Raw genomic sequence first — 16,994 nt, forward strand, 5'->3', positions numbered from 1 at the left:
TACACGATAATATCTCGCTCAAATCGTGGCGTCTTTAATTCTGCTCTCGCGTGCTCTCACCTCCAGTTAGGGTGTTGCTATTTAAAAATGTTTTTTTTTTTTTTTTCCCAAAATGCCCTCCTGTTCAAACTTTTTCTTCCCCCAGAAAATTTAGATTTTAAGCTTTCCGATGATGTAGCACACATGCATATTGGACAATTTTGAAACTTGGCCAAATTGGGGGTCTCAGAGTGAAAGTCACTCACCTGAGTGTTTTCCGCCATATATATCAGGTGTTGTAAGCAGTTACTCACAATGTTACTCATTACTTGAGTATTCTTTTCAAAAAAGACATTTGTACTTGTACTTGAGTAAATCTTTGGTTGACTACTTTTACTTGAGTAACATTATTTAGAGATAACGCTACTCTTACTTGAGTAAATTTTTTGGCTACTCTCCCACCTTTGACTATTGGTGAAGACGATAACACAGGTAAATGTAACACTGTTTTGTAATTGTGTTGTACAGTGGCATCGATTCGGAATGCACTGAACCGTTATGAACCGTTATGATTTTATTACACGAGGAGGATAATTCAGAATGTACAGTATTCCTATAAATATACTAGGCTACTACATGCAGTGTATTTTAGGAATAGTGTTGACAAAACTATATTTCTTCCGGACCTTTTGCGTTCAAATTAAATGACGTCCGTTTTATGACACAATAATACGGAGGTTTTCATCGAAAGTACTGCATTGCCTAGGCCTGCTTTTCCTTGAGACAGATGCAGCCACTAGGCTTGCCACCCGTCCCTTGAAATACGGAATCGTTCCGTAATTGGGAATTAAAAGTTGCGTTCCGTATACGGAACGCTGTTTATTCCGTATTTGACAGCCTCACGCGACCTGCGGCTCCGGCGGTGGGGAGTGGCGGGCGGTGGTGCGCCCAGCCCATGCACGTCTGTCACACACCTTCGCTCATGGGTGACCACTGAGCCAACAATAATGAACAAAACAGACAGCCCGCTGCTGTCTGCTCTGCACTGCGCTCCACTTCCGGATTCGTTGCCTAGTTATCTCGCTCGCTCTGCTCAGTACACCACCCGCGCGTTTTAAAAACAAAGATGTCTTCTTCAACAGCAGAAGCTCAGGACACCCCACCTCATCCTCAAAAGGGAAAACGTCTCCAAAAAATAGACTGGAGTGGGAAAAAGGAACCCGTAGCTCGATAGAGTCACTGATGATGATGATAAAGCGAACTGCAAGGCAGGCAGGAAAGTTTTTGCTGTGTCTCACGGAGGTGTAAAACAGCATACTGCAGGGGAAGAACTCCACAAACGGAATATAAGATCCCAGAAGAGCCTTCGTCACAATTCTTTGTACCTGAAACATCCCCTGAGCTTGATTTGGTATGTTATTATACTCTTGTATATGGATAACATGAAGGCTATATTTATATTTACCTTAATACATCTTGCATTGATAGGAGCATAGCTAGGCTATTTCAGTTTCTACTATGGTTGATTAGTTTCAGGAATGTTGATTTTTTTTGTTTGTTTTTGTTTTGAAACATGCATTTATTATCAATCAATATGGAATGAATTCATGTACGCATAAAGAACATCTTATTATGTTACGCTAACTAATGCTCCTCATTTGGAATTATTCCTAATAGATTAATAGCAAATAAACATTGAATAAATAGTCCTACTACGAATATACAGTATACTATCTATTGATTGATTAATAGTGAATACCCTCTAAATTACTGCAGCTGAGGTGACACAGGTATACCACACAGTAAAACGTAGCCAGCCAGAGCTACAATAGTGCTGACTGTGCACACCGGCTCAAGCAGATGATTTTTATGTGATTCCAAAATGGTGAAGAAAATGACTTTGAGGAGAACAAAGCAAGAGGCACTATTGAAACATGTCCTGAGTCCAAAGGCAGTGGGTGATGTGCTCAAGATCTTAACGTCACCCATCCCATTCTCCATACAGACCGATGTTTCCCCTTGCTGTCCAGTACTTCAGTCCAGAGTCTGGGCTCACCAACAAAATGCTGTACGTCATCGAGAATGCGGATGAGTCAGCTGCTGGTATTGTAGGTCTCCTCGAACATTCCCTTAAGAAATTGCCTAGTCAATGGATCACGTGACCGGATTCAGTGCTGACAACACAAATGTTAATTACGATATTCACAACTTCGTTTTCACTAACTTGCAGAAAAAAACAAAACAATCTGCTGCAAGGAAACTGACATGCCCAAATCGTGCACAATACAGTTTTCCCATCTAAAAATAGATACATTTCTATGCATTTTAGGAGTTGGGGATGCCGCTTTTTTTCGTCCGGAAGGCTTTGGGCGCGAGGGGGGGGCTCCCTTATTTCTATTTCTGAAAGGTGGCAACCCTAGTAGCCACTGCACTAGTAGCGCGCTTGAACTGTCATGTGACTAATTACATGAGAACACCTAATCCAATAAGGGGAGGAGCAGCAAGCTAAACCTGAAGCCAGGTCAAGGTATTTTTGTGTGGCAGCATCACATAAGAAAAAGTAAAGAAAAGAGGTAAGTCTGACATCTTTTTTTACTACTAAATGGAATTTTATTGAATTAGGTTTTGTATTGTGATTCTGTTAGGTACATTATGGAGTTTATGTATTTATTAAGACAGATAATTTATCTTGTTGAGCCATCTCTTCTGTCCAAAAGTGCTCCATCATGTCAATTCTCAAAATTCACGCCCGAGAGATCTTTGACTCACGTGGGAACCCCACTGTGGAGGTTGACCTCTACACTGCTAATGGTAAAGTGACTGAAAAGTGTGACTTCGGTTGAGGTTTACTTCTTGGTAGCTCTTATGTGTATCCTTCTTCTCAGGCCTATTCAGGGCAGCCGTACCTAGTGGTGCATCCACTGGAATTTATGAAGCCTTAGAGCTGCGTGATAACGACAAGTCACGCTACCTCGGGAAAGGTATGTGCTTTTTAGGCCAATCCTTCAAAAAAGATGGGGCAGAGAAAAAAAATATCACAGAGACAAGATTTGTCTCCTGTCTCCTTATTGAGGTCAAAATAGAATCAGTCTTTTGCAGCAATATGACATCAAGCACGGGGCTTATAGTACTGTTAACACAGGTGTGTATTCATTTCCTGCTAATTAACTCATTGGCTTCTATTGATGGCGGTAGATGTCCAGTTCATTTTAACTGGAAGGGCTGGAAGTTCATTACATTTGTGTAAAATATGTGGTTACACTTTTTTTTTTCAACAGTTTGGACATTTTCAGAAGACTGTCATAAACTTGGCATGACACCTGTCATGAATATGAAGCTGAATATCAATGAATGCTTATGACAAATTGTATTGTCATTCAGTAAATTATGTCACTTTAGATGCAAAACTGACATGTTTCAAATGTGTTTGAGTTAGATTTTAGGATCTTTGTTAAGGTTACGACACGTAGTGACATTTATGTATCATCAGCATTCATTCATGTTCATGACAGTCCTATGGCACTGTCACTGTTATTCCTTTTCTATATAGGCTGTTCTGCATATTGCTCAAATATTACAGTACAACATATTTTTTTATTTATGGGGTTTACTATTTATTGTTTTGTGTGTACTTGCTCCAGATATTGTGATAAGCGAATTTGCCTACTGTGGTATTCTTATTTGATCTGAAATACTCGCTACGCAGAGATGTTTCAACAGTCAAGGAATTCGATCTAACTGTAAGGCAGATGGGATAACACTCACACCAAGAAAACAATATAAAGTTCTCTCGCCCATTATTGTGGCATTTAATAAAATTTAAATAATTTCAGTAATCCATTAAAAGGAAAGTTAAATCTGATTTTACTTCAAACAGTGGGACAAAACTGAATCTTTATTAAATACAAAACCAGCACAATGCACAGAAGTTCCAGTTGGTGAGGTGAATGTGAAGTGAAGCACAAAATGTGCATATTTTTAACCTGACAGTTTTTATTAGAAATTATTTAAGTAGAGCAAGTCTGCATATTTGAAAAATCCACATTGAAAAAAATTAATTCTAAATAATTCTACTGCATTATTTGCTTGGATATTCACGTTCTTGGCTTAGGTGTCTCACAGGCAGTGGAGCACATAAACTCATCAATTGGACCTGCGCTTATTGAGCAAGTGAGAAATAATCATTTGTGTAATTATTTTTTTCACCAGAGATGTCATGGTCATATATATCTCATTGATTTATTCTTCACTCCTATTCAGAATGTATCTGTGGTCGAGCAAGAGAAAATCGATCGGCTCATGATTGACATGGATGGCACAGAGAACAAATGTAGGTGCCCAAGTGGCAATTATTGCTAGCTTTTCTTCTCACTTAATTTTTGTTAAGGATGTCTTATTTGACTTAGATAGTTCAAAAGTGGTGTGGAACAGATCTATACAGGACTGTCTCAGATAATTAGAATATTGTGATAAAGTTCTTTACTTTCTGTAATGCAATTAAAAAAACAAAAATGTCATACATTCTGGATTCATTACACATCAACTGAACTATTTCAAGCCTTTTATTATTTTAATATTGCTGAATTTGGCTTACAGCTTAAGAAAACTCAAAAATCCTATCTCAAAATATTAGAATATCATGAAAAAGTATACAAGTAGGCTATTCAACTAATCACCTGAATCATCTAATTAACTCGAAACACCTGCGAGGGTTTCCTGAGCCTTAAAAACACTCAGCTTGGTTCAGTAAACTAAATCACAAGTATGGGGAAGACTGCTGATCTGACTGCTGTCCAGAGGACCATCATTGATACCCTCCATCAGGAGGGTAAGACACAAAAAGAAATTTCTCAAAGAGCAGGCTGTTCACAGAGTGCAGTTTCAAAGCATATCCACAAAAAGTCTGTTGGAAGGGAAAAATGTGGCCGGAAACGCTGCACAACCAAGAGAGATGACCGCAGCCTTAACAAAATTGTGAAGAAGAGCCGCTTCCAGAATTTGGGGGAGCTTCAAAGACAGTGGGCTGAAGCTGGAGTCCAGGTATCAAAAGCCACAGTTCACAGACGTGTCCGGGAAATGGGCTACAATAGCCGTATTCCCATGGTCAAGCCACTTCTGAACTCAAGACAACGGAAGAAGCGTCTGACTTGGGCTATGGAGAAGAAGCACTGGACAGTTGCAGAGTGGTCCAAAGTCCTCTTTTCAGACGAAATCAAGTTTTGCATTTCATTTGGAAGTCAAGGCGCCAGAGTCTGGAGAAAGGCTGGAGAGGAGCAAAATCCAAGTTGCTTGAAATCCAGTGTGAAGTTCCCACAGTCAGCAATGGTTTGGGGAGCCATGTCAGCTGCTGGTGTTGGTCCACTGTGTTTCATCAAGTCCAGAGTAAATGCAACTGTGTACCAAGAGATTTTAGAGCACTACATGCTTCCATCTGCTGAAAAGCTCTATGGAGATGAGGATTTCATTTTCCAGCATGATCTGGCACCTGCCCACAGTGCCAAAACCACCAGTAACTGGTGCACTGACCATGGCATCACTGTCCTTGATTGGCCTGCTCATTCCCCTGACCTAAACCCCATCGAGAATTTGTGGGGTATAGTTAAGAAGAAGATGAAAGACACCAGACCTACAAATGCAAATGAGCTGAAGGCCGCTATCGAAGCATCCTGGGCATCAATAACACCTCAGCAATGCCACAGGCTGATTGCCTCCATGCCACGCCGGATTGATGCAGTAATCCGAGCAAAAGGATTCCCAACCAAGTACTGAGTGCATCAATGGACATTTTCAAATGTTTGATTTAGTTTTGCTGTTATAAAATTATTTTTTTACTTGGTCTGAGGAAGTATTCTAATTTTTTGATATAGGATTTTTGAGGTTTCTTAAGCTGTAAGCCAAAATCAGCAATATTCAAATAATAAAAGGCTTGAAATAGTTCAGTTGATGTGTAATGAATCCAGAATGTATGACATTTTTGTTTTTTAAATTGCATTACAGAGAGTAAAGAACTTTATCACAATATTCTAATTTCCTGAGACAGTCCTGTACACTGATGTACAGTATAAATGCAGAATTCCAATCCACATCAATATTTCCTCAATTCCTTTCAGGCCTTTTATTTGTTTGTCATTTTTGACGGCTTCTTATGTCAAACAGCCAAATTCGGCGCCAACGCCATTCTCGGTGTGTCGCTGGCCGTTTGCAAGGCAGGTGCAGCGGAGAAAGGAGTTCCTCTATATCGTCACATTGCTGACCTTGCAGGAAATCCCAAAGTCATCTTGCCTGTGCCGGTGAGACTTTGTACTGCACCTCTTACTCTTCCCACCATAGTGTTGTTGAATAATGATTGATAATTAAGAAATAAATATGGTAAGTCTAACAAATCTAATTATAATTGAGGCCTGGTGTCCACACACTGTATGTAAACATCCATTTGTGATCATGTAGGCACACATAAGGTTTATTTAACCCTCCCCTCCCTGTATACACACACATGGTTTCAAGAATAAATATAAATAGATTGTGATATCACCTCTATGTTCTTAGGTAGCATATAGGTGTTTAATGATGTATTTTGTTGTTGTTGTTTGTTTCCTCTTCTGACTGTTTCCTTACATTCTGTCCCCAAAAAACCCCTTCCTGTCTGCTGCTTTCTCATAGTATATAAAAAAATATGATCAACCACAACTGGAGTATATCAAACTCTCGTGTGCGACATTAAAACTGTTCAGTCTATAAGGAAAATCAGATTCTCATTTTCCGTGGTTAAGCAGCTGAACAAGACAGTTTAAAACAATTAAAAAAGAGAATACAGAATAAATCATTGGCAAATTAAGTGAATTCGGCACTACTTATGGTGTCTTGTTGAACACTGAATAACTGCCTTATGATTCAAATTCTTCTAAAACGTAGATACTAAGTTCCACCTGCTGTTGAATACATTTATGCTAAATTAACGCTCTCGTCCACTAAATGAAGAAATACAATGTATTTTTATGCATTCACTGCTCTCTATACATTTATTCATTGCCACCATCAGGCCTTCAATGTGATCAATGGCGGCTCCCATGCAGGCAACAAGCTTGCCATGCAGGAGTTCATGATCCTTCCAGTTGGCGCAAGCACCTTCAGGGACGCTATGCGCATTGGAGCTGAGGTTTACCACAATCTCAAAAATGTCATCAAGAAGAAGTATGGCCAGGATGCCACCAATGTAGGTGATGAAGGTGGCTTTGCTCCAAACATCCTGGAGAACAAGGAAGGTAATCACAAAGACTCAATGTTGACTATCTTGTGTCATGTCCTGTCTTTTTAATCACTGTCATATCATATTGCTTGACAACACAGCACTGGAGTTAATAAAGGAGGCCATAGCCAAAGCAGGATACACAGACAAAGTTGTGATTGGCATGGACGTGGCAGCGTCTGAATTTTACCGTGAAGGAAAATACGACCTGGACTTCAAGTCTCCCGACGATCCGTCTCGCTATATCACTCCTGAAGAGCTGGCCGACCTCTACAAGAGCTTTGTGAAGGATTATCCAGGTCACCTCCTCTTAACACTCTGTTTACATGCCGTTCAACAGCACAAAGGTTTATTAGAACAATACTATGACTAGAGGGTGTTGATTTATCTAAAAAGGAATGAATGATATGTTTGAAAGTAGTGGTGTTGCTATTGGTAATTACCAAGGATACTTCTTACAACACTGTTAACAGTGGTCAACAAAATTTTGGAAAATATCTGCTTCAGAGATTAAAAATAGCTAAATCGTACTTGCTGTGGTGACATGAATTTGAAAATAAAAGATTTTAGTGCTAGTTGGCTAAAGAATTCTAGATATCTAAAGTCTCTGTGACAGCCTGTGACAGCATTAAAAAAATCTTAGATAGCATTATTATGTGAAATAAAATCATATTTTGAGACGATTCGACTATATACAAAAATTTGGCAAAGCGCAGATGACAAAAAATTAGTCTTTTATTCTGCCATTTAGACCCGCCTGTCATTATGGCGCTCTGTCGTCCCCAGCTGGATGATGACATCGGCAGGGTAACATTTTCATCTGATTTAGAATTCAGCCCATTGAGGGGGAAGATTCAGAATGATGAAAAGACGACAGAGAGCAGCAAAAAGTCATCATCGTTTCAATCTCTCTAATGTTTTTAAAGGATATACTTTTTATCTATTTTTCCCCAATTGCTAAATAAATGGTATGTTCATGACAAATAACAGTCTTGTGCTAAATGGAATATGAAATATTAAAAATGCTTTTATTCAGTATGACAGGGCAAAATTACTGCATAATGGTAAAAATTGACGATTTCTTCCTCTCCCGAACGGTATTTTATGCCATCGGACTTAGTGCAGTGTTTGTCATTTCCCTGCCCCGGCTTCAGAGACGGAGGAAAGAGCTAAACAAGACGTGAGGCGAACAGCCACCCGACATGCTAACCCAAACCGAGCAGCTTTTCCAAGTCATATTCTCGCCTTTCGAAAACGAAAAATCACACAAAACTACCCCATCTCATGTCACACACGGCAGCGGGGTTGATTGTCCTCACCAGTCGGCCAGCACCCGGCTGCGAGCAAGTTATGGCTCGTCGTTCTGCTGCGGCCATGGCGAGCTGGCAGTGCTCGTTGCCGGGAATGAATGCCGAAAGTAGCCCATTCTCGGCCGACGTCGGAGCGGGGGGTCTGCTCATGGCCAAGCCGAAGAAAGCGCATTCTCGGCGGGCACGCGAATAGGCCCGAGGGGATCAAAGTGACCGTGGTGTATGACAAGCTGCCGGTCACCGGCTGAGTGGCCTTCTCAGTGGACAAGGAGCATTGTCACCCACAAAATGCAAGCCACCTCCAAATTAAAATGTGTGCCAAGATCCCAGTATTTGACATAACATAAAACATGTAGCTTACTCACATCACAATGGTCCTTCAGTTGTCAGACTTGTTTTGGCCATTATCCGCGGTGAACGGGAACTTCTTGAAACCCAAAAAGGCCCACACGCCTCTCCATGGAGCAGCAACAAAAACCTGCAGGACACTGGCCTGGCGTGATGCGAAAAAAAAACAAAATATTCCTCAAAATCAGCTAAATCAGCAGTCGTTCTGCATACTGTAGTATTGGCTGTATACTGAAGAAGATGATCCCGCTGACGTCGCATTCGCATTATTCATCAATACAGGAACTGGAAGTCACTCATTTTCATGGCGCGGGATTCCAAAAACTGAATAAATAATCGATCGCTTCCACACACATCCAAGCGGTCCATTTCATTCAGGAGCATAAAATACTGCATGAAATATGAAATAAACATGCTTATTGCTGTCATAGGCACTTTAATGTTAGTTATTACAAAGATTAATTGAACTAATCACGTAATATCAGTTTTAAAAGTTGCTACAATTGACAATAAATCAAATCAAATTTATTGATATAGCCCTTAACAAAAACCTGGAAAGTCCTCAAAGTGCTTTACAACAAAGCAAAATACTGTATAGTACATGATAAATAAAAGGCAGGAAAGTACTATACAATAAAATTAAGAAGAAGAAAAAAGTCGCTCTAAAAGTCATTACAGCAAATAAAATAAAAGAGACATTTTGGCCAGAAAATGTATCCCAAAAACTATAGCGATAAATGTTTGGAGTGAAATGGAGGAACTGCCTTATTGTGACTCATTTCATGTTAAATAAGCATAATGATAATGTTGAGCAAATTGCATTCACAGATATAACATTACAGTGCAGGGCTTTGAAAATGTTTTATATAGTTTTGTATTTTATTTTAAATAATTTAAAACAGTAGTGGCAAAAGTATGACAGACATCTATGACCTCATTTACACTCAACAGTCTTGTAATATTCGTTAGATTGATTTAGTCATTAATCAAAACTATTCATAAACTGTACTGTACTTTAAATATAAATCTATATTAAGTAGTATGTCATAATCTTAGTTTCCCCCATCATTTCAAAATGATATGTCCATATGTCCTTTTGAAAACTATTGTATATACCGTAATTTCCCGAATATAAGGCGCACCCGTGTATAATACGCACACCAAATTTACTTGTAAAATCTGGGGGAAATTATTGTACCCGTTTATAACGCGCACCCTAATTTTAGCACCAATAAATAGAAGAATACAAGAAAACAGAGCTCGTGTACAGATACAGAGATGTCATTTTACTGACTGGTGAAACACAGCACAAGCATAGCACATTGGTAGTTCAAAACATTACCGTAAACTGACAATATTTACGGTAATAATATGATTTGACAACTTCTCCAACTTACCAGAATCTAGGAGAAAACAAAACAGATGTGACTTTTCTTTTAAAGGCTGCTGTATAACTTGCTCGTTTCCAAATGATGAATAAATGTTTCTTCCATGGATTGATACGGTAAAACTACTGAACGATTGTTATTTGGGTTTGAGTTTCCCGAGGGACCGATATAGTTGACGGACACAGGAAGTGTCTGTCCTTACATTTGTTATGGTCCGAATTGTGGAGCTGCAATAAACGTCGACTCAAATGAGTTCAAGAAACTAAATTCTGTGCTTTATGAAGAGTGAAAAAAGCAGAATTTAACACAGACGAAATCATTCGGCCGATTAGAGTGAAGTATTACCGAAACAAAATGGTGACGTCACGTACCGTAATGGTCGGCAACGGGTCGCCGCATACGTTTCTTCAACACAACGTGGCCGTGTCAATGAAAAAAAATCGGTTTATATATATATGTAATACATATATATTTCTGTCTCCATCCATGTACCCGTTTATAATGCGCACCATGAGTTTACAAGTTGATTTTGGGGGAAAAAAGTGCGCGTTATATTCGGGAAATTACGGTATGTAGCCCTTGAGCTAAAAGGCTTGTCCACCTCATCTGTAAACTGAGCAAATTAAGCATTTAATAATTTATGAACTATTACTGATGAATAGATTGCAGCAAATCAGAAAAGTGAAGGCTTATTTGTCAAAAATGTTAAAGCCCAAATGTCCTCCAATTCCAGAGTGACACAGTAAATCTCAATGTCCCATCACTTGTGAGATAAGTTGTCTGATAATGACTTTTCAATCAATAATCGATACACCGATATTGTCCAACTCCAAAAATTCAATACCGATATCAAACCAAAACCGACATATGCGGTCATAGACTTAAAGGGGAAGTTCGGAATTTTTGTTATCAAGCTTAATCTTCGAGTTAGGAGAGGGTTTAATTAGTCAGTGGAGTTGATTTTTAAAAATCCATGCAATTTGTTAGTTTTTCATTATTTTCAGAGCTGAGGAGTGGTTAACGCAAATCAATAGTTCCCCTCCGGCATGCCAACAAAAAAACATATGCACACAGGAGAATCACCGATGACACATGCAATCAATAGTGTTGGCTATGTTTTCGGGATGAAGTTATTAAAACTTACCATTGCTTGTCAATAACTACAGTACAAACAGCAACATTAGTAATTCAGCTGCTTTGCAGATAACAGGCTGCCTGGGCAAGCAGGGCGGAGGGATATCACATTGGTCTTTTCAGCGCTGATTTTTTTTTTTGTTAATATGTTTGGTGCGACATTGTTATGGCTGCATGGGATATTTTAACAATGAGCTGCATTTTGAATTTATTTGACTATGTTAGATCTGTTAATATTCCTTTTTGTTGGCATGCTAGGAGGGTACTATTGACTTGCGTTAGCTTAGCCACTCTGGAGTCCTGAAAATAATAAAAAACTAACAAACTTAACTGAAAGATTAAGCCTAATGTCAAAAATCCTGAACTTCCACTTTAACATATTATGGCTAATTGTATTGCAATGCCCCACTGGATGCTTTAATAATGATAATGCTCACATAACAAATCCCAAGCATCTAAGTTTGGAGATATTGTATCTAATGGTCAATAAGCATAACTGCTGTGCTAAACTGTGATCAGCCCTTGTAAAAAGCCAGAAAGAAGGCTTCTACAGTACATTCACTTTGAAGGCGATATGCATATTTGACCAAAACCGATAATGATAAACCGATGTTGATATTATCCGATATAATTTTAAAATGCTTTTATCTGCTGATATTATCAGGTAATATCGGACAACTCTACTTGTGAGAATTTTTTGGGAAAAGGCCAACAGACAGACATTTCATGTGCCTCTTGGTGGTCAACATGTTGGAAATAGATGGCACCTTTCAATTTATGAACCTTTTCCCATACAGTGGTATCCATTGAGGACCCATTTGACCAGGACGACTGGGCGGCGTGGAGCAACTTCACCGCCAGTACTGACATCCAGGTTGTTGGAGACGATCTCACGGTGACCAACCCGACACGCATCTGCAAGGCTGTGGAGGAGAAGGCCTGCAACTGTCTGCTGCTTAAAGTCAACCAAATTGGCACTGTAACCGAGTCCATGCAAGCGTGAGTTGAAGTTGTATTTACGTAATTAATTGGTTCTAAATGTAGTAAATATTATGATGTATTAACCCTTAGCATCTGGAGGGAACAAATGTTCTCTATTGGTCTTCCAGGTGCAAGATGGCTCAGGAGAGCGGCTGGGGAGTCATGGTTAGCCATCGCTCAGGAGAAACCGAGGACACCTTCATTGCGGACTTAGTTGTCGGGTTGTGTACTGGACAGGTAGAGACACCAATTGCGATAAAAAGCCCCAGTTCTTTTCTTAAGAGATAACTTGAAAGCCCTAAATTAAAATCTTCCTGTGTAATTTAAGATCAAGACTGGGGCACCTTGCCGTTCCGAGCGTTTGGCCAAATATAATCAGATTCTCAGGTGAGTTTCAGGCCATTACCGTCATCCTTGCATTTTCTTTGCAGTACCACTTGTCATCCTTAGGATCATGGGTGAGTTAGAGCCTATCTGACTTTGATCGAAAGGCAAATCACAATAAATGACCGAGCACAAGTACTCACTTGAGACAGACAACCTTTCACTAATTTACAGCCACACATATGGACAGTTTTTAAGTAACCTGACATGCCACAGATAACCCACACAAGCACGCAGTAAGCAATTTCCACACAGGAGAGCCTGAGCAAAACTCAAACCAGGAATTTTGTGGAAGACCAACCACTAGTGTGTTAAAAGTATACATTGTTAAACTAGCCTTGCATGTGTTATTATTACATTTTGACTATGATAATGATTCCATACAAACTAGATTCACATCTTTTTCTCCCCTCAAAATCTTCTGCAAAATTTACACTTTTAAATTTTGACAACACTCCTTACTCTCCCATTACAGGTGAACTGTTTTTTAAAACAGGCTACTTATACAGTCCTTGATGGCTACAGTACTTGTTGCTCATGGCATCAAGTTTAAGACCACTTAGTTGGCATTCTCTTCTCAACTGTTATATTAGAACAGTTGTTCTCAGAATTTATACATTAAGGAGCTGACTAAAAAAATTGAAGATGCACGAGAATACCGGCTACCGATAATTATCGGCCGATAATGGCAATTATGACGTCACACAGATAATCCAGATAAAAAAAAAAGAAATTAAACCGATAATGCAATCCGATAATTATATACTAGATTTAGCCTCCAAATGTGCGCAACCAAAGCAGTTTTGTCCACTTCTCCACCGTCGCCTCCTCCATCCCTCCTCTCTCTGAAGCTCCTGAAGGAGGAGGGGTTGAGGAATATGGCGTCGTAGAGGAGGTGGCGTTACACAACAGGGTTGAGGCGATATCATGGCGGCTCTGTCACTAGCGTGGGTTGATTTTTTTGTTGTGTAAAACAAACAACGCTCTCGCCATCTGCAAAACATGCACTGCAGAAGTTCCAAGAGGTGGAAATAAACCGTCCTCATTCAAGACCACTAACCCGATAAGCCATTTAAAACTGCATCACAAAGATTCTTGGAACGAATACGAGGCTGCTGCTTGCGCGAATGCTAAAGCTAAACACACATAAACTCAGCTACGCTTCGCTACTGGGCATGTGATGATGGGGAGACGCTGCGGCCTTCCCGGAGTCGGGTTGTTTGGGAATGCAGCCCAAAGCGGGTGGTAAACGCCATCTAACACTAAACACCGGCACGAGACCGATAGTCAACAAGTGGCCAGTCCGGCAGGCCACTGCCGCCTCGCCCTAGGTGGGGCCGGTACATCCCGGTTTCTTGAGCGGTCCCCCACGGCGTGCGGGACTCAAGGCGCGCGCCTCCGTCCAGAGTAGAGCCAGGTCCCGAATACGCCGCGGTGAGCCGGCCGTGGCGGGCGGATATCCGGTGCGAACGTAGCTGCCGCCACCACTCATCTCCAGTTCAACTCATCGAGCACCACGGCCAGACAGAGGCCTGGCGCGGGTGCTAATTTGGCGGCCGGCTGGACGGACTGAAGGGCACAGGCGGGAGGGGATGCCGGACGAGAGATGTTTTTTTACCGAAGTGACCCGAGAGCGTAAAATGCAGTTTATACCATTACTATTCTTCGTGAAAAACATGCCGATCACATCAGTTTCACCACAGACATTTGGACAAGTGATGTCAAGTAAACATGCTTATCATGACAGCACAGTTGTTAGATGATAATTGTAACATGCACCAAACCACCCTCACAAAGAAGTCAGCCAGTCAGTAATGCATTCAGTACGCTGTAAATTTATGACGTCTTAATCAGATCATTCTTCTTGAATCTAGTCAAATAATTTTCCCCATCTTGTTTGGAGTGTTAAGACTAGTTAACAGATGAATGTGCCAGATTATTCCACTTACTTGAAGTAAATATTGCCATTTGTTCTTATTAAGCCCATACATCTAAAAAAAAATGTCATTTTTCACCTAAATCAAGAAAAAATTTATTTCAAATAATGTTGTGAACCATACCTATTCTTGAATGAATTCTTGAATAAAGAAAATTTCTGGCAAGTTTTGTAGGATTAAATATAATAATTTATGGCTTAAAATAAGGCTGTTGAACTTATTTTCAGCTACGTATTTTTGTTCAAGAAATCTGAGTGAAATACACTTGAAGCGCTGGCAGGTAGTTTGACTTATTTCCAATAGATTTACACTGAAAACAAGGAAATTTAACTAGTTTTAAGGAGGTGTGTTTTTGCAATGTAGTAATGTTATATGCTAGGAATGGCTTACTTTTAAAGGCATTTTTGTGCAACTTAGGTATTTACTCTGTAAGTAATTGTTGTCAAAAGCTTACCATTAAACAATGTCAGACAATCTGTCTTTACTTAGATGTTGGAATTTACTACTTGTTCACATTTGATGTTGAAAAAAGAGCAATACTTTTCCACAGTAATATTTTCTCTTGTGTATACTTTAAAATTTTACATAAATCTTTCAATAAAATTATCGGCTTGACATTATCGGTTATCGGTTAGAACGAGGAGGAAATTATTGGTTATTGGTATCGGTTGAAAAATGTAATATCGTGCATCACTAAAAAAAATTTTGTCTCCCCAAGTACCACCACAATGACTGACATTAAAATTAAAATTGGAGGGTTTCTGGGTGAGCCGGGGACCCAAGCGCAGAGATGATAAGCAAAACTGGCAGTGACAACAATTTATTGACAGATTTGGTAGAAGGTGTTGAAACAGTCAGGTGAGCCTTTGCAGCGGGTGAGCAGATGGGCAAGCAGGCGTTCAGGCAGGCAGGTTTTACAGGATCTAGAGAACAAAAGAAAATTAGCTAAATAGCAGATTTTCAGGTTTTCTGGAGTCACAAACACGTTGAGCTGAGTTGTTGATCTGGCGATGAGGTGAGGCCAGGGACTGGTTTAGGTAAGCCGTAAACAATGATGACCTGCACCTGGTCCCAGGCTCACCCATCTGTCCAATCCTGCAATCAAGGCAGACCCCCCCCCCAACACACACACACGCTCACACAAGTGGAGGATCAGGGGTCAGGATTCCTAACAACAATGATGTAGTAACACTTTCGGCAACCTACTGTACAATTCACAGTGATTTTACCACATTTTTAAAAGGTGTGAATAATCTTGGTCCTAACAGTATATCAATTTATATTTAACTCATTGGACGTATTTAATGCCTCATGAGAAAATTCTGCGTTCTCTGTTGTGCACCTCTCACAAAAGCATGAATGTTATGTAATGTAGTTGTGCTTTACACAACAAAAAACTGAAAGCAACGCATGCAGAAAGGAGAGTGATTTCAGAAAGGCAGGACAGCTCGAGGCAAATGTGTGTTTGAGTTTGGCTGGCTGTGTTTTTTGCTCAAAGGAACTATAACAGTGTTCAGAAAGTATACTTGCATTTCCCCAACAAGTTTTGAATTTGAGGGGGGGTTCTGTTAAAGATAAATTCATTTCGATTGAGCTACGGTATGAAACCTTGTTGTGAATACACACTAGTGTATGTATTAAATTGTCATGTTATTTGAAAATATTAATTGGATTGTGTATCTGAAGAACAATAATTGTTTGTTTATCAGATTTAAACCATGGATTCATTCAATTAAACACTGTAATGCTGGGTAGATCTGTGTGTGGAACTAACTTGATGTGCTCGTCTGTTTTGTAGAATTGAAGAGGACTTAGGAGACGAAGCATGTTTTGCTGGGAAAAACTTCAGACAGCCGTTGGCAGAGTAACTTCACACCCCACAAAAAACCCATATTAATATAAGAATTATGATAAATTTAGTTGAACTGCTAAAAATAAAGATGCATTTCCGTTACATTTGAAGTAAAATAAGGATAAGATTTATTCATAGGTACTATAAACCAATAATGAGAAAGCCTACTTTTGGAGATCTAGTCAATAAACTGATAAAATTTCTATTGTGTGTGCATGTGTATTTTGTTGCTGCTTTTTGCTGTGCTCACTTCATCTTCATTCGTCACACATACTGATTTAATTGCCTACCTAACCTGCATTATTTAACTGAAAAGTATACCCCTAGTAATAGGGAAATAGTCCCACTGCCTTGTGGGTGTCTTGAGAAAGTCAAAGGCTAAGGGGTAATTCCTGAAAGAAAATCTAAGTGGGGTCCCTAAGCCGGTTGGGATGG

General features: G+C 39.8%; 1 protein-coding gene across 1 annotated transcript; it reads left to right on the forward strand.

The window, feature by feature from the left end:
- Positions 1-2,462: 2,462 nt before the first annotated feature.
- eno1b (enolase 1b, (alpha)) lies at positions 2,463-16,781 on the forward strand. Its single transcript, XM_057847061.1, has 12 exons — positions 2,463-2,552; positions 2,697-2,790; positions 2,865-2,960; positions 4,091-4,149; positions 4,240-4,309; positions 6,136-6,269; positions 7,019-7,241; positions 7,327-7,524; positions 12,203-12,404; positions 12,515-12,623; positions 12,715-12,773; positions 16,506-16,781. Exons 2-12 carry the CDS (start codon positions 2,706-2,708, stop codon positions 16,573-16,575), a joined length of 1,305 nt encoding a protein of 434 aa, XP_057703044.1. The 5' UTR covers positions 2,463-2,552; positions 2,697-2,705; the 3' UTR covers positions 16,576-16,781.
- The last annotated feature ends 213 nt before the right edge of the window (positions 16,782-16,994 follow it).

The sequence above is a fragment of the Corythoichthys intestinalis genome, chromosome 9, assembly GCF_030265065.1.
Source record: "Corythoichthys intestinalis isolate RoL2023-P3 chromosome 9, ASM3026506v1, whole genome shotgun sequence".
NCBI lineage: Eukaryota > Metazoa > Chordata > Actinopteri > Syngnathiformes > Syngnathidae > Corythoichthys > Corythoichthys intestinalis.